The following is a 20,807-nucleotide window of genomic DNA, read 5'->3' on the forward strand; positions in this document are numbered from 1 at the left end:
TTGCGTAGCACTCTGGGCAAGAGTGCCAGAGATGGAAACACATAAGGGAGCCGGAACTGCGACCAATCTTGCACTAAGCCGTCTGCCGCCAGAGTTCTGTGATCGCGAGACCGTGCTATGAAGGTTGGGACCTTGTTGTTGTGCCTGGACGCCATTAGGTCGACGTCCGGCCTTCCCCAGCGGCTACAGATTTCCTGAAACACGTCCGGGTGAAGGGACCATTCCCCTGCGTCCATGCCCTGGCGGCTGAGGAAGTCTGCTTCCCAGTTTTCTACGCCGGGGATGTGAACTGCGGATACGGTGGAGGCCGTGGCCTCCACCCACGTCAGAATCCGCCGGACTTCCTGGAAGGCTTGCCGACTGCGTGTCCCTCCTTGGTGATTGATGTATGCCACCGCTGTGGAGTTGTCCGACTGAATTCGGATCTGCTTTCCTTCCAGCCACTGCTGGAAGGCTAGTAGGGCAAGATACACTGCTCTGATTTCCAGAACATGGATCTGAAGGGTGGACTCCTGCTGAGTCCACGTACCCTGAGCCCTGTGGTGGAGAAAAACTGCTCCCCACCCTGACAGACTCGCGTCTGTCGTGACTACCGCCCAAGACGGTGGTAGGAAGGATCTTCCCTGTGATAATGAGGTGGGAAGAAGCCACCATTGCAGAGAGTCCTTCTGTGAAAAGGATACTTTCCTGTTCAGGGATGTTGACTTCCCGTCCCATTGGCGGAGAATGTCCCAATAAGAGGACGCAGATGAAACTGCGCAAACGGAACCGCCTCCATTGCCGCCACCATCTTCCCGAGGAAGTGCATGAGGCGTCTTAAGGAGTGCGACTGACCTTGACGGAGAGTCTGCACCCCAGTCTGTAGTGACCGCTGCTTGTCCAGCGGAAGCTTCACTAGCGCTGAGAGGGTATGAAACTCCATGCCAAGATACGTTAGTGATTGGGTCGGTGACAGGTTTGACTTTGAGAAGTCGATGATCCACCCGAACGTCTGGAGAGTCTCCAGCGCAACATTCAGGCTGAGTTGGCATGCCTCTTGAGAGGGTGCCTTGACAAGTAGATCGTCCAAGTAAGGGATCACAGAGTGTCCCTGTGAGTGCAAGACTGCTACCACTGCCGCCATGACCTTGGTGAACACCCGTGGGGTTGTCGCCAGACCGAATGGCAGAGCTACGAACTGAAGATGGTCGTCTCCCATCACGAAACGTAGAAAACATTGGTGCTCTGTAGCAATCGGCACGTGGAGATAAGCATCTTTGATGTCTATTGATGCTAGGAAATATCCTTGAGACATTGAGGCAATGACGGAGCGGAGGGTTTCATCCGGAACCGCCTGGCCTCCACGTGCTTGTTGAGCAGTTTTAGGTCCAGAACGGAACGGAAAGAGCCAACCTTTTTTGGCACCACAACCAGATTGGAGGAAAACCGTGTCTTGTTCCTGAAGAGGAACAGGGATTACCACTCCTTCTGCCTGCAGAAGAGCATCGGCTCGGTGGGGAGGTGGGGACGTTCTGAAGAATCGAGTCGGAGGACGAGAACAGAACTCTGTCCTGTGCACGTGGGCACAATGTCCCTCACCCACCGGTCTGTGACCTGTGGCAGCTAAATGTCGCCAAAGGCGAGCGAGTCTGCCATCAACCGCTGAAGCGGAGAGATGAGAGAGCTGAGAGTCATGAGGAGACCGCCTTGGTAGCGGTTCCTCCGGCTGCCTTCCTTGGGCGTGATTGAGCCCCCGGAAACTGAGCCCCTCTGAGGCTTTTCAGCTCTTTTGGACGAGGACAATTGGGACCTGCCCGAGCTTGGGAAGGACCGAAACCTCGACTGTCCTTCCAGGACAGCATTAATAGGGTAAGTCGCAATGCAGACATTGCGAGGTTACGGACGCCCCTGCGGCACAAATGTACATATGCTCAAGACCAGCTGTGCAAGAACAGCTGAAAAGCTTAGGGTGCCCATACGGCTGTAAATGCCGGAGCAACCGACACGCCGATAGCCTCATAGACAGATTTCAACCAGAGTCCATCTGTCTGGCATCTTTAAGTGAAGTCCCTCCACTGCAACTATAGCTCTAGCCGCAAGCCTGGAGATTGGAGAATCCACCTTTTGGACCCTGGGTCCCGCGCTTGACCACGTCAGGGGGAAAAGGATAACGTGTATCCTTAATACGTTTGGAGAAAACGCTTATCTGGTAAGCGTGGTGTTCCTGGACTGCTTCTCTGAAGTCAGCGTGGCCAGAAAAATACTCAATATACGTTTGAGCTACTGAAATGGGACTTCTCCTGCTGTGAAGCTGACTCCTCCGCTGGGGGAGCTGAGGGAGAAAGATCCAACATTCCATTGATGGACGCTATAGGATCATTCCTTATGGCGTCACCATCCGGTGTATCCGGATTGAGAGCGTTGTCAGGATCAAAGTCCTGATGAGCTACGTCTGCCTCATCATACAGAGAGCCTCCTGGGACCCCCCCCGGAGCACCGATTTTATTCCCAATGAGGGTGGCCAGGGAGCAATGATCCAGATTGCCCATGGCCTGTCCGGACTGCAAGTCTCTATCCCATTGCAACTCCATCCCTGTCCTTGGACAGGGTTGACAGGTGGTTCCTTTGGCCACGTCTAGTAGAGACCCCGGCTGACCAAGTGCTCCAGGGGAGCATTGCACACAATGGGGTTCAGTGCCGTGGAACAGTATCACATGCAGTAAAAACAGCATCGAAAGCCTGTGTTGCTTATATGCTGCTGCCGACTAGCCATCTAGGACATAGAGCCAAGAATGGCGACCGTACAATGCAATGTATAGCATACAAGCATAAAGTACAATGAACACTGCAGCACATGCAATACAAGCAGCATAGAAAGCCTGTGCCTTGGCACCCCTGCTTTTCTGCTGCTGTAGACTAGCCATCTAGGGGAATATAGCCCAGAGTATCGACCATACAGTGCAATGTATAGCATACAAGCATAAGTACAAATGAACACTGCAACCCCTGCAATACAAGCAGCATAGAAAAAACCTGTGCCTCAGCACCCCTGCTTTTCTGCTGCTGTAGTCTAGTCATTCTAGGCGAAAATAGCCCAGACTAGCGACCGTACAGTGCAGTGTATAGCATACAAGCATAAATACACATGAACACTTCAGTACATGCAATACAAGCAGCATAGAAAGCCTGTGCCTTAGCACCCCTGCTTTCCTGCTGCTGATGTGTCGCCATCTAAGAGGGCATATAGCCAAAAATAGCGACCTATGCAGTGTAAGCATAAAAATACAAATGGACAACTGCGGTATTTAGTGGGGTCAGCACTTCAGGTGCCGCTTACCGCCCGCCTATAAGCGGGTGTGTGGTCGCCCTAGTCCTGTGCCTGGTTGCCCAGAGTCCGATTCTCAGCTCGGACTGCAGGAATGGCTGCCGGCGTCCTTCTCCAGCTCGTGTGAGTAGGGGCGGGCCGTAGGCGTGCCCCCAAGTCAGAGCGGGAAACCGGCGTCCCACAGTGTCCAGTGAGAGGGCTGGAGCATGTAAATAAGGCTCCAGCCCTCGGCGCTGCTGATTGTACAGCGTCTCTCCCCTACCCTGAGTGACAGGGTGGGGGCGGGAACGAAGCGGAGCTAGGCCGCAAAAGCCGGGGACTGGATTTATAAGCGCCGCCGCCGTAAAAGCGCGGTCGGCGCTAAGTCCCCGGCGCACTACAAGTCCCAGCCGCGCCGCCGCTCCCGGAGCGTCCGGCGCGGTAGTTCCCCATACATAAAGTCACTCAGCTAGGCTGCAGTGACTGTAACCCTTTACTGTCCCCGGCGCACTAGCACACCCAGCAAGTCTGGAGTGTGCTGTGCCTGTGTGTACGGGGACACAGAGTACCTGAATGGTGCAGGGCCATGTCCCTGAACGGCACTCCCACTCCACATCCAGCAGGTTCTATGGGTCTGTGGATGGAGCCCGGCCTCAGGGCTTTGGGGCCGGTAAGATCCCACTTCCTCAGAGCCCCTCAGGGGGATGTGGAAGGAAAACAGCATGTGGGCTCCAGCCGCCGTACCAGCAATAGGTACCTCAACCTTACAAACCACAAGCGGGGTGAGAAGGGAGCATGCTGGGGGCCCTATATGGGCCCTCTTTTCTTCCATCCGATATAGTCAGCAGCTACTGCTGACTAAACAGTGGAGCTATGCGTGGATGTCTGACCTTCGCACAAAGCAGAAAACTGGTGAGCCAGTGATCCCACTGGGGGTGTATAGCCAGAAGGGGAGGGGCCTTACACTTTTTAGTGTAATGCTTTGTGTGGCCTCCGGAGGCAGTAGCTATACACCCAATCGTCTGGGTCTCCCAATGGAGCGACGAAGAAAAGAGAATTTTGTTTACTTACCGTAAATTCTTTTTCTTATAGTTCCGACATGGGAGACCCAAACCATGGGTGTATAGCTTCTGCCTCCGGAGGACACACAAAGTACTACACTCAAACGTGTAGCTCCTCCCTCCGGGCTATATACACCCCCTGGATGACAATCTAACCAGTTCAGTGCAAAAGCTGAAGGAGGACATCCACCCATAAGTAGAGATAGAGTAAAACTCGGAAAGACCGGAACTCTGTCTACTAACAACAGCCGGTGAAAACACACGGAACAAAAAACTGCCAACAGGCAACAGGGAGGGTGCTGGGTCTCCCATGTCGGAACTATAAGAAAAAGAATTTACGGTAAGTAAACAAAATTCTCTTTTTCTTCATCGTTCCTTATGGGAGACCCAAACCATGGGACGTTCCAAAGCAGTCCATGGGTGGGAAATAAACCAAACTGAGAAGTAGGCAAAACTTAACTTCACAAATGGGCGACAGCCGCCTGAAGAATGCGTCTGCCCAAGCTCGCATCTGCCGAAGCATGAGCATGCACTTGGTAGTGCTTCAAAAAAGTGTGCAGACTGGACCAAGTGGCAGCCTGACAAACCTGCTGAGCCGTAGCCTGGTGCCTGAAAGCCCAGGAGGCACCGACAGCTCTGGTCGAGTGCGCCTTAATCCCTGGCGGAGGAGGCACCTGAGAACACTGGTAGGCATCGGTGATAGCCGACCTGATCCAACGAGCTAGGGTCGGTTTAGAAGCAGCGAGACCCTTGCGCTGACCAGTGGTTAGCACAAAAAGTGAGGTGCACCGCCTAAAAACGGCGGTGCGTGACACATAGATTCGGAGCGCCCGCACCAAAACTAAGGAATGCAACGCCTTCTCAAAGCGATGCACAGGGGCCGGACAAAGAGAAGGCAATGAAATGTCCTGGTTAAGGTGGAAAGAAGACACCACCTTAGGGAGAAAGTCCGGAGTCGGACGAAGAACCACCTTGTCTTGGTGAAACACCAAAAAGGGGGATTCCGAAGAGAGCGCAGCCAAATCAGAAACTCTCCTGAGAGAAGTTATGGCTACTAGAAAAACAACTTTCTGTGAAAGTCTAAACAAAGGAACCTCCCTGAGAGGCTCAAAGGGGGGTTTCTGTAAGGCCGTGAGGACCAGATTAAGGTCCCAGGGATCCAAAGGCCGCCGGTAAGGAGGAATGATGTGAGATGCGCCCTGCATGAAGGTGCGCACCTGAGCCAGTCGGGCGATACGCCGCTGGAACAATACCGACAGAGCCGACACCTGTCCCTTGAGGGAATTGAGGGACAGTCCTAGCTGTAGACCGGACTGTAGAAAAGACAGGATGGTCGGCAAGGAGAATGGCCAAGGAGCATGGTCGGAAGAGCGACACCAGGACAGGAAAATCCTCCAAGTCCTGTGGTAAATCTTGGCCGAGGAAGACTTCCGAGCCTGAGTCATAGTGGAGATGACCTCAGAGGGAATGCCTGAAGCAGTCAGGATCCAGGACTCAAGAGCCACGCCGTCAATCTGAGAGCCGCAGAATTCTGGCGGAAGAACGGACCTTGAGAGAGAAGGTCTGGGCGGTCCGGGAGATGCCACGGCACCCCTACGGACAGACGGAGCAGGTCTGGGTACCAAGCTCGCCTGGGCCAGTCCGGAGCAATGATTATGACTCGACGGCCCTCCATTCTGATCTTGCGCAGAACCCTGGGCAAGAGAGCTAGAGGGGGGAACACATAGGCCAGACGGAACTGAGACCAATCTTGAACCAGTGCGTCCGCTGCGAAGGCTTGAGGATCGTGGGAGCGAGCCACGTAAACCGGAACCTTGTTGTTGTGCCGGGATGCCATTAGATCCACTTCCGGAGTGCCCCACTTGCGGCAGATTGATCTGAACACTGACGGATGCAGGGCCCACTCGCCGCTGTCCACGGTTTGACGGCTGAGATAATCGGCCTCCCAGTTTTCTACGCCTGGGATGTGGACTGCAGATATGGTGGACTTTGAGTCCTCCGTCCACTGGAGGATTCGTTGAACCTCCAACATCGCCAGACGGCTGCGAGTCCCGCCCTGGTGATTGATGTAGGCAACCGCTGTCGCGTTGTCCGACTGAACTCGAATGTGCCTGCCCGCCAACAGGTGGTGAAAGGCTAGGAGAGCTAGAAACACAGCTCTGATCTCCAGCACATTGATCGAGAGGGCTGATTCGGACGGAGTCCAAGTGCCCTGTGCTCGGTGATGGAGAAATACTGCTCCCCAACCGGAGAGGCTGGCATCCGTGGTGAGGATCACCCAGGACGGAGTCAGGAAGGAGCGTCCCTGTGACAGAGAGAGGGGCCGAAGCCACCACTCAAGGGAGCTCCTGGTCTGTGACAACAGAGCCACCAGCCTGTGCAAGGAAGAGATCCGCTTGTCCCAACAGCGGAGAATGTCCAGCTGCAGGGGACGCAGATGGAACTGGGCAAAGGGAACCGCTTCCATTGACGACACCATCTGACCCAGCACCTGCATGAGGTGCCTGATGGAATGACGGCGGTGCCTCAGCAGAGAGCGCACCGCCAGACGAAGGGACTGCTGTTTGACTAAGGGCAACTTGACAAGTGCCGGCAGAGTCTCGAATTGCATCCCTAGGTACATAAGTACCTGGTTCGGGGTCAGAGTGGACTTGGGCAGGTTGACAAGCCACCCGAACTGAACGAGCGTGGCGAGAGTGAGTGAGACACTCCGCTGGCAGTCTGCACTGGATGAGGCCTTGACTAGAAGGTCGTCCAGGTAAGGAATCACTGCCAACCCCTGGAGGTGCAGAACTGCAACCACTGCTGCCATGACCTTGGTGAATACTCGAGGGGCCGTGGCTAACCCGAAGGGGAGAGCCACGAATTGGAAATGTTCCTCTTCGATTGCGAAGCGTAGCCAACGCTGATGTGAAACCGCAATAGGCACATGCAGATAGGCATCTCTGATGTCGATGGATGCCAGAAAATCTCCTTGGGTCATTGAGGCAATGACCGATCTCAGAGATTCCATGCGAAAGCGCCGCACCTGAACATGCTTGTTGAGAAGCTTGAGATCCAGGATGGGCCGGAAGGAACCGTCCTTCTTGGGGACTAGAAAGAGGTTTGAGTAGAAACCGCTGAACCGTTCCCGGGCGGGAACCGGAACAATTACACCGTTGGCCTGCAGGGATGCCACGGCCTGAGAGAAGGCGGCGGCTTTGGAGCAGGGGGGGTGGACAGAAAAAATCTATTTGGCGGGCTGGAAGAAAATTCTATCCTGTAGCCGTGGGAGATGATATCCCGCACCCACTGATCGGAGACGTGTTGAAACCACACGTCGCCAAAGTGGGAGAGCCTGCCACCGACCAAGGACGTTGCTGGCGCAGCCAGATAGTCAAGAGGGGGCTGCCTTAGTGGCAGCGGCTCCTCCGGTCTTTTGAGGACGCGGCTTCGCGCGCCAGTTGGGTTTACGATCCTTGGCTGCGGTAGTGGACGAGGTTGAGGGCTTAGAGGATGACCAGTTAGAGGAATGAAAGGAACGAAACCTCGATTGGTTCCTGCCCTGGACAGGTTTCCTGGTTTTAGTTTGTGGCAAGGAAGTACTCTTCCCGCCAGTAGCTTCCTTAATTATTTCATCCAGTTGTTCACCAAACAGCCGGGACCCAGCAAAAGGGAGACTCGCAAGGTACTTCTTAGAGGAAGCGTCTGCTTTCCACTCTCGAAGCCACAAGATCCTGCGGATCGCAAGGGAGTTAGCGGAGGCCACCGCCGTGTGGTGAGAAGCCTCCAGAATGGCAGACATGGCATAGGATGAAAAAGCCGAAGCTTGAGAAGTTAAGGCATCCATCTCAGGTATAGAGTCCCTGGTGAGGGAATATATCTCCGCCAGAGAGGCAGAGACTGCCTTAAGAGCCCACACTGCCGCAAAAGACGGGGAGAACGAGGCTCCTGCCGCCTCATATACAGACTTGGCCAGAAGGTCAACCTGGCGGTCAGTGGGATCCTTAAGAGAAGTGCCATCAGCCACCGCTACGACTGTGCGGGCTGAGATTCTGACACCGGAGGGTCTACCTTTGGAGACTGGGCCCATTCCTTAACCACCTCTGGTGGAAAAGGAAAACGGTCATCAGAACTACGCTTCGGAAAACGTTTGTCAGGACAGGCCCTGGGCTTGGTGACAGTGGCCTATAAAGCGGAGTGGTTAAAAAACGTACTCCTAGCTTTCTTAGGTGAGGCAAACTGGTGTATCTCTACCAGAGAGGCTACATAGAGGTAGCGTCTGAGCCCACAGTAAACGAATCCTCCTCGCCCTGCACCTCGGCTCGTGAATCAGAGCCGTGGGACGAGGAAGGAGAAGGGTCCCTGCGTCTCCGTTTAGGGGAACGGGGTCCTAGGACATGCTCTGAGAGCTCTGCAGAGCTCGGAGCAGCAGAGGCACCCTGAGAAGAGGGCTGATGCATGGTCAGCAGAGTCCGGGACAGCTGCCCCATGGAGTCGGCAAAAGACTGGGAAATAGCTTTGGAAAAGGATGCTACCCAAGCCGGGGGATCAGCCACTGGGGCTGGAGCGGCCGGAGGAACCCCTGAGGAGGCTCCAGGCTGAGACACAACCATGTTAGCACAGGCATCACAATGTGGGTATGTGCTTGGCTCTGGCAGAATGAGCTTACATGCAGTGCATATAGCGTACAGCTTTGCAGCCTTGCTCCTAGTGACAGACATGCTGCTGAGGTGGAAGCTCTGCAGTAAGAATACACTCCTATAGAATGTCCTGAGAGTGTATAATAAAGCCCACAACCAGAGGTTGTGGCTTACCAGACCGCTCTCTGTGTGCCCTCCGGATTCCACAGCTCGGACCCCCAGTAAAGCGTCAGCCTTCCTAGAAAGCAGCAGGTTCAGCAGCCAGCGCCGATCAGTGTGATAAACGCTGAGAAAATGGCGCTGGGAGGAGGAGGGGGGGCGGAGATTAGCCCAAGAGCGGGAAACCGGAGGGCTAAGGAGAGATGCAGGGGAGGGAAACATCTCCTCAGAGAGGAGTGTCCTCCCCTCTGCTAGATGGCCGGTGGGCGGCGCCACTCTATTCCCCTGCATGAATGACATGCAGGGGAAGATGAAACCGAAACTAGGCCCAAACAGAAGCCGGGGCCTAGATTTTAACATGCGGCCGACGAGCAGGCACCTTCGGAGCGGTTCTCAGGGGAAACCCCCAGAACTGGCCGGAATTTACAGTAAAGACAAAAGACATACTTTCCCCCTAATAAAAGTACCCGGGACCCCTGAAAAACGTCTCAATACTTAGCTTTTGAGACGCAGGGCCAGTCCCTGAGGGGGGGTTAAACGCTCCTTCCAGCAGGAACCAGACAGGGCTACGGATGGAGACCGGTCTCCTGCAAGCAGAGAGGACCGTGACGGCTCCCACTTCAAACCAGAGCCTCTCAGAGGATGTTGAAGGAGCGCGGCATGTGAAGGCTCCAGCCTTGTAAAGTCAACCTTAACAGCACCGCCGACACAGTGGGGTGAGAAGGGACATGCCGGGAGTCCAGACTGGACCCGCTTTTCTTCCATATCTTTAAAATCAAAATAAAAATGAAAAAAATCAGAAAATGCATGTGTGTGTGTGATCCTCCTGACACAAAGCATTGAACTGGTTAGATTGTCATCCAGGGGGTGTATATAGCCCGGAGGGAGGAGCTACACGTTTGAGTGTAGTACTTTGTGTGTCCTCCGGAGGCAGAAGCTATACACCCATGGTTTGGGTCTCCCATAAGGAACGATGAAGAAAGCCCTCCATGTACGGTGTAATCCAGGATGGTCCAGCGTCGCTTCCAGCTATGCTGCATGAAGGTGACCGGAGCAGCAGCAGATACCGCCACTCCTGACAGCTGAACGCGGCAACTGAGGTGAGCAGCGCGATCAGCTGTATCCAGCGGTGGCCGCGGGTAACCTCAGTGACAGCGCAGCTGATCGCGCGGCTGTCTTCATTTGCTGCGTGGAGCTGACAGAAGCAGCGGTGTCTGCTGCTGCTCCGGTCACCTTCATGCAGCAGAGCTGGAAGCGACGCTGGACCATCCTGGATTACGCCGGACATGGAGGGCTTTTTGAGGCTGATTAAATTGGTGAACCAGGGAATGTGTTTGTGTTTTTTATTTCTAATAAAAAGGATTTGTTCAGGTGTGTGTGTTTATTTACTGAAACTTACAGATTAATCATGGAAGGTATCTCGGGGAGATGCCTGACATGATTAATCTAGGATTTAGTGGCAGCTATGGGCTGCCATTAACTCCTTATTACCCCGATTTGCCAACGCACCAGGGCAAATCGGGAAGAGCCGGGTCCAGACCCAGAACAGTCGCATCTAATGGATGCGGCCATTCTGGGCGGCTGCTGACTGATATTGTTAGGCTGGGGGGCTCCCCATAACGTGGAGCTCCCCATCCTGAGAATACCAGCCTTCAGCCGTATGGCTTTATCTGGCTGGTATTAAAATTGGGGGGGACCGCACGCCGTTTTTTTAAATTATTTATTAATTTCAATGCACAGTATAGACACGCCCACCGGCTGCTGTGATTGGGTGCAGTGAGACACCTGTCACTCAGCGTGGGGGCGTGTCTCACTGCAACCAATCATAGGCGTCGGTGGGCGGGGAAAGCAGGGAATACGAGATTGATTAATGAGCGGCCGGCTTTTTCAAAATAGTAAAAGCCGCCGGAGCAGTGTGAACGCCGTGCAGCGCCGCACCGGTGATCGGAGATCGGTGAGTATGAGAGAGGGGGGAAACTTCAGTCACTCGGAGGATTAGCCGTCACCGGTGAATCCTTCACAGGTGACCGCTAATCAGTACTTGACATAGACAGAGCCGCGGTATGAGGATGAAATCGGTGAAGTTCACCCGAGTTCATTCTCATAGCGCAACTCTGTCTGCTGTCAGCCGACATTTATAAACGACATTGTGCATCACACACACGGACATTCCACACGGACATTCCACATGTTTTCTACATGCTGCCGGGGGGGTCATTTCATAAAAATACTCGGGTCTCCCATAGGATAACATTGGGCTCGGTGCTCGGGCCGAGTACACGAGTATCTTGGGATGCTCGGCCTGAGCCTCGAGCACCCGAGCTTTTTGGTACTCGTTCATCACTACTACTAACTACTCACTCAACACTAGGATCTACACAATCTTAGATAGGATGTAATGCCATGACTAGTCAGTGCATGTTGCCATTACATTTTTCAATGTATTTGTTTTAATACCTATATATAGCGACAATTTAGGCTTTTAAGAGCTAAAAGTTTCCCTTTTGCTAGTTTTCCTCTTTTAGATTTGATGCTACTGACTATAGCATCCAGATTTGATTTCTCACCGGAATTCACCCCAGGGGAAAAAAAAAAACAAAAATAAAAAAACAGTACATGTAGCAGATTGATTTTCAGTGAGTGAGGTGTTGCAGATACACATCCTATAATATATTGCAGACTTTCACTCTACATATAGTGTCCACTTCAATAGTTTATTTTACAAAATAAAATGATAGAGAAGGGATGTTCACATAAAAATGAAAAGCTGCAAAGTCAAAATATCAGAAACACCGAAAGCCCCCCTCCCCCCAAACATGTGATTGGCCAGCATCCATCTCTGCTGTATTTCCCATACACAAAAGCACAAGTTCTGCTAAGTGCTCCTGTGTTCTCCATGAGAGAGCCGCTGCCAGACATCTCTGCTGGTGGCTTATCTCAGGGAGAACAAAAACGACAGCAAAGTCATAAAACAGACAAGCTTCCCTGACACCCCTCATACACAGTAGCTTGTCAGCCAAAACTGTTGCCATCAGCAGATTCATCCAATATTAAGCTAATGTGTATGGAGGTGGGGGATGGGCCTTGAGAGACTCTTAACATCATAAAAGGCAATACAGTAGTAAAATGTAATACTTCTTTGTCTGGAACTACCCCAGAGGAAGGGGTGTTTACATTGTGCCACTGACATTTGTGCTGGGGTTACAAATTCATGACTATGCACACGATGAAGATATAACTGGTGAGTATTCTGGGAAACTAACCCCAGCCATGGTACGAGTAGTGATGGGCGGACTCGCAGATAACCAGGACCGGCGGGTCTAACCAGGTTGATAAAAAAAAAAAAAAATCCCGGTTCTAGCCCGTTATCTGGCCGGACACCGGTCCCCATATAAAAGTCTATGGAGACCAGAATCTGGTGATTAAAAAAGGTGGTAGAAGGGATAAGGAGCTTCATACTAGCCGAGGCATCGAGACGAGATGGCTGTAACTGCTCCTACGGCCTCTTATTCTTCCATGGTTGCTCATTATTGCTCATGCATATGTAATGCTTTTCCCGCCCATCGGCTGTCCTGGCATCTGTAATTGGTTGCAGTCAGACACTCCCCCAGCCTGTATGGCAGCGTTTGACTGCAACCAATCACAGGCACTGTCTGTGGGACAGTATCGTGGTGTAAAAATAAAGCCTAAAAATAGCAGCCTGCAGCCACTCAAAATTGCTGCATCCATTAGATTCAACAGTCCTGGCGCTTTACCCGACTTTTCCAGATTGCCCTAGTGCAGTGGCAATTGGGGTAATAAGGGGTTAATGTCAGCTCATAGCTGCCACTAAACCATAGATTAGTAATGGGAGGAGTCTGAGACCCCTCATTACTAATCTGTAAGTGAAAATAAACACAAACACCCCAAAGATTCTTTATTTGAAATAGAAGACAAAAATGCAGCCTCTTTCACCACTTTATTAACCTCAAAACCACCCCTACAGGTCCGACTTATCCACACGAGGTCCCACGACGATTCCAGCTCTGCTACATCTGAATTCACACAAATCGGCCATAAAACATGACCGCTCGCTTTGAGGTTCAGGTAGCGACTGAGTGAGCCAGGCGAACAGTGGTGACATCCCTCAGGTGATATGCGGTCACAGGATGTTCCCACGGTCCTCTACCTGTGATCGCAGGTAACGTCATCTCAGGTGACCTCATTAAGCTGATCGTGCGGCTCACTCAGGGTCTGCCTGAATCTCACAGTGGGCAGTCATGTTCTATGGCTGCTCAGTGTGAACTTAGATGTAGCAGAGGTGGAATCGTTGTGGGACTCTGTGTGGATTAAGTCGGATCTGCAGGGGTGTTTTTAGGATTAATAAAGTGGTGAAAGAGGGTGCATTTTTGTCTTTTATTTCAAATAAAAGATTTTTTTGGGGTGTTTGTGCTTATTTACTTTAACTTACAGATTAGTAATGGGGGTCTCAGATGCCTCCCATTACCAATCTATGGCTGAGTTGCAGCTGTGAGCTCACATTAACCCCTTATTACCCCAATTGCCACCGCACCAAGGTAATCGGGAAGAGTCTGGTAAAGCGCCAGGACTGTCACATCTAATGGATGCGGCAATTTTGGGTGGCTGCAGGATGCTATTTATAGGCTGGGGGGTGGCCTAATAAGCATGGATCTTCACAGCCTGAGAATACCAGACCCCAGCTGTCAGGTTTTATCATGGCTAGGTATCAAAATTTATGGAGACCGCACGCTGTTTTTTTTTTTTTTTTTAATTATTTATTTAAAGTTATTATTATAAAAAAAAAAAAAAAAAAGCTGCATGCGGTACCTATTATTTTGATACAAAGACAAGATAAGTGCACCGCTGGGGGCTGCAGCCTGTAGAAGTATGCTTTTTCTCTGCTGTGTATCAAAACAAGGGGACCCCTACACCAATTTTTTCTTTATTTTACACCACGATACCGAACCGCAGACAGTGTCTGTGATTGGTTGCAGTCAGATGCTGTAACACAGATGCCAGGACAACCGGTGAAAGCAGTGCATATGGATGAGCAATAATGAGCGGCTGCGGGAGCATTTACGGCTGTGCCGGAACCTCCGTAAGTATGAAGAGCGTGCTTCATTCCTTTTTTCCCTTCATCATATTTTTTTTCTTTTTAAATTCCAGAGTGCCGAATCATTAGCCAAAATGCCCTGAGAATTCCGGGCCCAGGCCCACCACTTGGGTACATTTGAAACTGCATCAGACTTTTACAGTCTGGGTCCGCCCATCATTAGGTATGACGCAAACTTACTTTGAGTTCAGAAAAAAAGATTTGGAAGACCCTAGTCCCATTGCCATGTTGATAGTCTGCCGTGCCAGAAAAGAGACAAGTGCCTACTAATCATATAGTTTGACGCTTGCAGGACATCATGCTAGGCCTATTGATCACAAAAAGCACCACCAGAGATGCTGGCAAGTAAGAAAGATTTGCAGGACTCTGGTCTAACAACAACTATTGCTCTGACTGCTGTACAAAGGCCCCACAAATCTTTTTGCTGAACTCTAACACCTATCACTTCCCAAGTGAAACCAGGATATGCATGTTGAAAAAACAGCCATTAGCCACCAATCTACTATTGCGTTTTGGGGATCATTACAGGAATGGAACCTAGAATTCATAGTAGAATAAATGTACCAAACCAAGAGTAATGGTAACTATATAATTCAAGTCTTCTGAGCTGCACAAATACCATCTTGAATTATTTTTTTTTCAGATTAAATTAATAGTTTGCTCCCAGTCCAAATTTTTAAGTGTCCAGTTTACGGCAAGAGTTCACACTGAAACAAAGATGTCTTTCACTGTCTGCTCCTTCACTCTTGTGCTGGAGGATCTTGGCCTTCACGTTTTACTGCAATAGAGAGATAAAAAAATATTAAAAAAAAAATAAAAATCATAGTTTGCATATTATTCATTGCACATAAACAAGTACCCAACATACAAATAAGGAATTTGTATGTTTCTTATTGCATTAACTTCGTACATAAGCACAATAATTGCAAAAGATAATTCAACATCTAGGAATGATTACAAACAATATTAATAGTAGAAAGCTTTCCCCCGAAAATGTAATATGGCTGTGTACTCCCTGAACCGCTAACTGCTTATATATGCAAATAGCCACTTAAGACAACAACAGAAATTAAACTCTTGCCACCAATATCGACTTTCAGAAAGTTTGAAATATATGTTATCAAGAGATCCAGATAGTAACAAAATAGTTCAGCTTTCCATTACTTACTTTCATCTCTGGCTTTCATGCGAGCAATAAAGGAATAGCTTTTGTTCCTACGATAATTTTCATAAGGGTCATCAAGAGAAACGCCAACCCCCTTATACTGGTCCCACTTGTCACGCACATCTCCTCCTTTAATTGGGTCTTGAATTCCCTGCTCATTGGCACCTAGACCCCCAGCTCCACTCCATCCTAAATGCAAAAAAAAAAAAGCAAACATGTGAATAGGTGTTTTGTGGCTCTCAAATACTAACTACCAATAATGATCCCTTGAAGGGGTTGTTTGGTGAAAACAAGTCAGAACCTATCCATAGGAAAGGTAATAACTGACAGATTGGTGAGGGTCAGATTGCTGATTTGGGAATTTTTATCCTGATTAGAATGGGACAGGTCGGATGCCCTACCACTGCTCCACTCTCTCTGGGGTTGCTGGAGGAAAAGAAAAATACACTGAGGGCAATGCTTGGTGGCCAGTAGAGAATGAATGGCGTTGTGGTCAAGCATATACTATGCCATTTCATTTTAACATGGATACAAGTGACCCATTGTGGCGACTGGTACGGATCCCAGCAGTAGATGACCAACCAAGTAACAAGTTATCACCTATTCCAAAAATAAAAACCTACATACTACAGCTCTCTAGTGGCAGCCTTAAGATGGGGGGCTGCATGATTCCCCCTTAACAAAAGTTGTGCACCACTGCCCTGGAGCATGGACCAGAGACTTCCCAAAGTGATAGTCTTTCCAGAAAGTCCCAGCATGACCAGGAATAGTAGCACAAATTACTGAGCCCTCTTCTAGGGTTATGCACACTGACAAAAAAAAAAAAATCTAACTTTTTAGACAATTTCAGGGTTTTTTTTCCCCTCCCCTGCTTCCAAGAGCCATAACTTTTTATTTTTCTGTCCGCATAGCCATAAGAGGGGTTGTTTCTTGTGGGATAAATTGAGATTTTTAACCTCTTCACAGCCAGCCTGTTTTCACCTTCATGAACAGGACATTTTTTTCCAATTCTGACCAGTGGCACTTTATGCTGTAATAACTCGAACACTTCAATGGATCCCGATGATTCTGAGAATCTTTTTTTCATGACATATTGTACTTCATGATAGTGGTAAAATTTAGGCCGATATTTTTTTTTTGTTTATTTGTGAAAATGTCAGAAATGTCACAATTTTTAAACTTGAATTTGTATGCCATTCTGTCACACTAAATAGTTAATAAATAACATTCCCCATATGTCTGCTTTACATCAGTGCAATTTTTGAAACTTTTTTTTGTTAGGAATTTAGAAGGGTTCAAAGTTAAATCAGAAATTTCAAATTTTTCCCAAAAAAATGTACATTTCTTTTTATGGACCAAAATCACATTTGAAGTGACTGAGAGGCCAGAAAATACCCAAAAGCGATATAGCGATATTCTAAAAACTGCACCCATCAATGTGCTCTATCCAAGAAGTTTTTTTTTTGTTTTTTTGTTTTCCAAAAAAAAAAAAAGACCTAAAGCAAGGTAGAAGAAAAAAAAAAAAGACAATTTTTTACTTTCCCCCACAATAATGTTAGTTTAGCAGATGATTTTTTTATTTTTACAAAAAGGTAACAGGAGAAAATGCACCATACAATCTGTTCTGCAATTTATCCAGAGTATGCCAGAACCCCGCATGTGGTGGAAATCTACTGTTTGGGCGCATGGCAGGCCTTGGAACAGAAGGAACGTAATTTGTCTTTTCAAATGCAAAATTGTCTGGACTAGATAAACAATATATCATGTTTTGAGAACCCCTGGTGTGCATTTTGGAAACTAGACCCCTCAAGAAATGTATCAAGAGGTGTGGTGAGCACCTTGAACTCCCAGGCGCTTCACAGAATTTTAGAACATTGAGCCGTAAAGGAAAAAAAACCTCAATACATTTTTTCCTAACAAAAATGTTACTATAGCCGCCAATTTTTTTTTTTTAAAAAAATGTCTTCTTTTGGGGGGAGCTATACCGCTTTTTCTAAGTTCTTAGGCGTAACGTGGAATACTCCTATATTTCCATATGATGGATCAGACTGGGGAATTGTTTTTTTGTGTAGATTAAGTTGAACCTTTTATTGGTCAGCTTTTTCATCACATTTTCCCATACTCTACGCTGAGCATTTACATCAGGATTTCCATCTAAAATCTATGGATAATTAGATTCAGATGCCACCCCCGAAAGATCCATGACTCAGCAGCGTTACTATGGACTCCGTCTAGCCTCTGTTCAGTGTTGTCCTTCTCAGAAGTGCACAAAGAAGGGAATTTTGTTTACTTACCGTAAATTCCTTTTCTTCTAGCTCCTATTGGGAGACCCAGACAATTGGGTGTATAGCTTCTGCCTCCGGAGGCCACACAAAGTATTACACTTTAAAAAGTGTAACCCCTCCCCTCTGCCTATACACCCTCCCGTGCATCACGGGCTCCTCAGTTTTGGTGCAAAAGCAGGAAGGAGGAAACTTATAAATTGGTCTAAGGTAAATTCTATCCGAAGGATGTTCGGAGAACTGAAAACCATGAACCAAAAGAACAATTCAACATGAACAACATGTGTACACAAAAGAACAAACAGCCCGAAGGGAACAGGGGCGGGTGCTAGGTCTCCCAATAGGAGCTAGAAGAAAAGGAATTTACGGTAAGTAAACAAAATTCCCTTCTTCTTTGTCGCTCCATTGGGAGACCCAGACAATTGGGACGTCCAAAAGCAGTCCCTGGGTGGGTAAAAGAATACCTCGATAAAAAGAGCCGAAGACGACCCCCTCTTACAGGTGGGCAACCGCCGCCTGAAGGACTCGCCTACCTAGACTGGCGTCTGCCGAAGCATAGGTATGCACCTGATAGTGTTTCGTGAAAGTGTGCAGACTAGACCAGGTAGCTGCCTGACACACCTGCTGAGCCGTAGCCCGGTGCCGCAATGCCCAGGATGCACCCACGGCTCTGGTAGAATGGGCTTTCAGCCCCAAAGGAAGCGGAAGCCCAGAAGAACGGTAGGCTTCAAGAATCGGTTCCTTGATCCACCGAGCCAAGGTTGACTTGGAAGCCTGCGAACCCTTACGCTGGCCAGCGACAAGGACAAAGAGCGCATCTGAACGGCGCAGGGGCGCCGTGCGAGACACGTAGAACCGGAGTGCTCTCACCAGATCTAACGAGTGCAAATCCTTTTCACATTGGTGAATTGGATTAGGGCAAAATGAAGGTAAGGAGATATCCTGATTGAGATGAAAAGGAGATACCACCTTAGGGAGAAATTCCGGAACAGGACGCAGAACCACCTTATCCTGGTGAAAAACCAGGAAGGGGGCTTTGCATGACAGCGCTGCCAGCTCCGACACTCTACGGAGCGATGTAACTGCCACTAGAAATGCCACCTTCTGCGAAAGACGTGATAAAGAGACATCCCGCAGCGGCTCGAAAGGTGGTTTCTGAAGAGCAGTTAGCACCCTGTTAAGGTCCCAGGGTTCCAGCGGACGCTTGTAAGGTGGGACTATGTGGCAAACTCCCTGCAGGAACGTGCGGACCTGCGGAAGCCTGGCTAGACGCTTTTGAAAAAATACGGATAGCGCCGATACTTGTCCCTTGAGAGAGCCGAGAGACAAACCCTTGTCCATTCCGGATTGAAGGAATGAAAGAAAAGTGGGTAAGGCAAAAGGCCAGGGAGTAAAACTATTATCAGAGCACCAGGATAAGAAGATCCTCCAAGACCTGTGATAGATCTTGGCGGACGTTGGTTTCCTGGCCTGTCTTATGGTGGCAATGACATCTTGAGATAACCCTGAGGACGCTAGGAGCCAGGACTCAATGGCCACACAGTCAGGTTGAGGGCCGCAGAATTCAGATGGAAAAACGGCCCTTGTGACAGCAAGTCTGGGCGGTCTGGGAGCGCCCACGGTTGACCCACCGTGAGATGCCACAGATCCGGGTACCACGACCGCCTTGGCCAATCTGGAGCGACGAGAATGGCGCGACGACAGTCGGACCGGATTTTGCGCAGCACTCTGGGCAGCATCGCCAGAGGAGGAAATACATAAGGCAGTCGAAACTGCGACCAATCCTGAACTAATGCGTCTGCCGCCAGAGCTCTGTGATCTTGAGACCGGGCCATGAATGCCGGGACTTAGTTGTTGTGCCGTGACGCCATGAGATCGACGTCCGGCGTTCCCCAGCGGCGACAGATCTCTCGAAACACGTCTGGGTGAAGAGACCATTCCCCCGCGTCCATGCCCTGACGACTGAGAAAATCTGCTTCCCAGTTTTCTACCCCCGGGATGTGAACTGCGGAGATGGTGGAGGCTGTGGCTTCCACCCACTGCAGAATCCGTCGGACTTCCTGGAAGGCTTGGCGACTGCGAGTGCCGCCTTGGTGGTTGATGTATGCGACGGCAGTGGCGTTGTCCGACTGGATACGGATCTGCCTGCCCTCCAGCCACCGATGAAGAGCCAATAGGGCTAGATACACTGCCCTTATCTCCAGAATATTGATCTGAAGGGATGACTCTATCGAAGTCCAGGTTCCCTGAGCCCTGTGGTGGAGAAAAACCGCCCCCCACCCTGACAGGCTCGCGTCCGTGGTGACCACAGCCCAGGTTGGGGGTAGGAAGGATTTTCCCTGCGACAGAGAGTTGGGAAGGAGCCACCACTGAAGTGACGTCTTGGTTGCAAGGGAAAGAGAGACGTTCCTGTCGAGGGAAGTCGACCTCCTGTCCCATTTGCGGAGAATGTCCCACTGGAGTGGCCGCAGATGGAATTGCGCGAAGGGCACTGCCTCCATCTTCCCCAGGAAGTGCATGAGGCGCCTCAAGGGGTGTGACTGACCCCTGAAGAAGAGATTGCACCCCTGCCTGCAGAGAAAGCTGTTTGTCCAGCGGTAGCATGACTACCGGTGACTGAGTATGAAACTCCATCCCGAGGTAAATCAGTGATTGGGTTGGTGTCAACTTGGATTTTGGGAAGTTGATGATCCACCCGAACTTCTGGAGAGTCGCCAGAGCGACGGAAAGGCTGTTTTGACACGCCATCTGAGAGGGTGCCCTGACCAGAAGATCGTCTAAGTAGGGAATCACCGAGTGGCCCTGAGAGTGTAGGACCGCCACAACGGATGCCATGACCTTGGTGAACACCCGTGGGGCTGTCGCCAGGCCGAAAGGCAATGCCACGAACTGAAGGTGTTCGTCCCCGATGGCGAAACGCAAAAAGCGTTGATGTTCGGGTGCGATCGGCACATGGAGATAAGCATCCTTGATGTCGATCGATGCTAGGAAGTCTCCTTGTGACATCGATGCGATGACCGAGCGGAGAGATTCCATCCGAAACCGTCTGGTGCTCACATGTCTGTTGAGTAGTTTGAGGTCCAGAACGGGACGGAATGAACCGTCCTTCTTTGGCACCACGA

General features: G+C 50.1%; 1 protein-coding gene across 3 annotated transcripts in view; it reads right to left on the reverse strand.

Annotated features, from left to right (window-relative positions):
• Positions 1–13,666: 13,666 nt before the first annotated feature.
• Positions 13,667–20,807, reverse strand: part of LOC142260526 (calcium homeostasis endoplasmic reticulum protein-like) — a 175,498-nt gene continuing 168,357 nt past the window's right edge. For 2 of the 3 annotated variants that reach the window (XM_075331976.1, XM_075331974.1), the window contains exons 17-18: positions 15,407–15,592; positions 13,667–15,016 (exon numbers count right to left, since the gene is read on the reverse strand). In XM_075331976.1, coding sequence (XP_075188091.1) covers positions 14,979–15,016; positions 15,407–15,592 — 224 coding nt within the window. In that variant the 3' untranslated portion in view covers positions 13,667–14,978. Of the gene's footprint in view, positions 15,017–15,398; positions 15,593–20,807 lie in introns of those variants that run through there. The other variant, XM_075331975.1, reaches the window with a different exon arrangement.

This window comes from Anomaloglossus baeobatrachus, unplaced genomic scaffold, assembly GCF_048569485.1.
Source record: "Anomaloglossus baeobatrachus isolate aAnoBae1 unplaced genomic scaffold, aAnoBae1.hap1 Scaffold_120, whole genome shotgun sequence".
Classification (NCBI taxonomy): Eukaryota; Metazoa; Chordata; class Amphibia; order Anura; family Aromobatidae; genus Anomaloglossus; species Anomaloglossus baeobatrachus.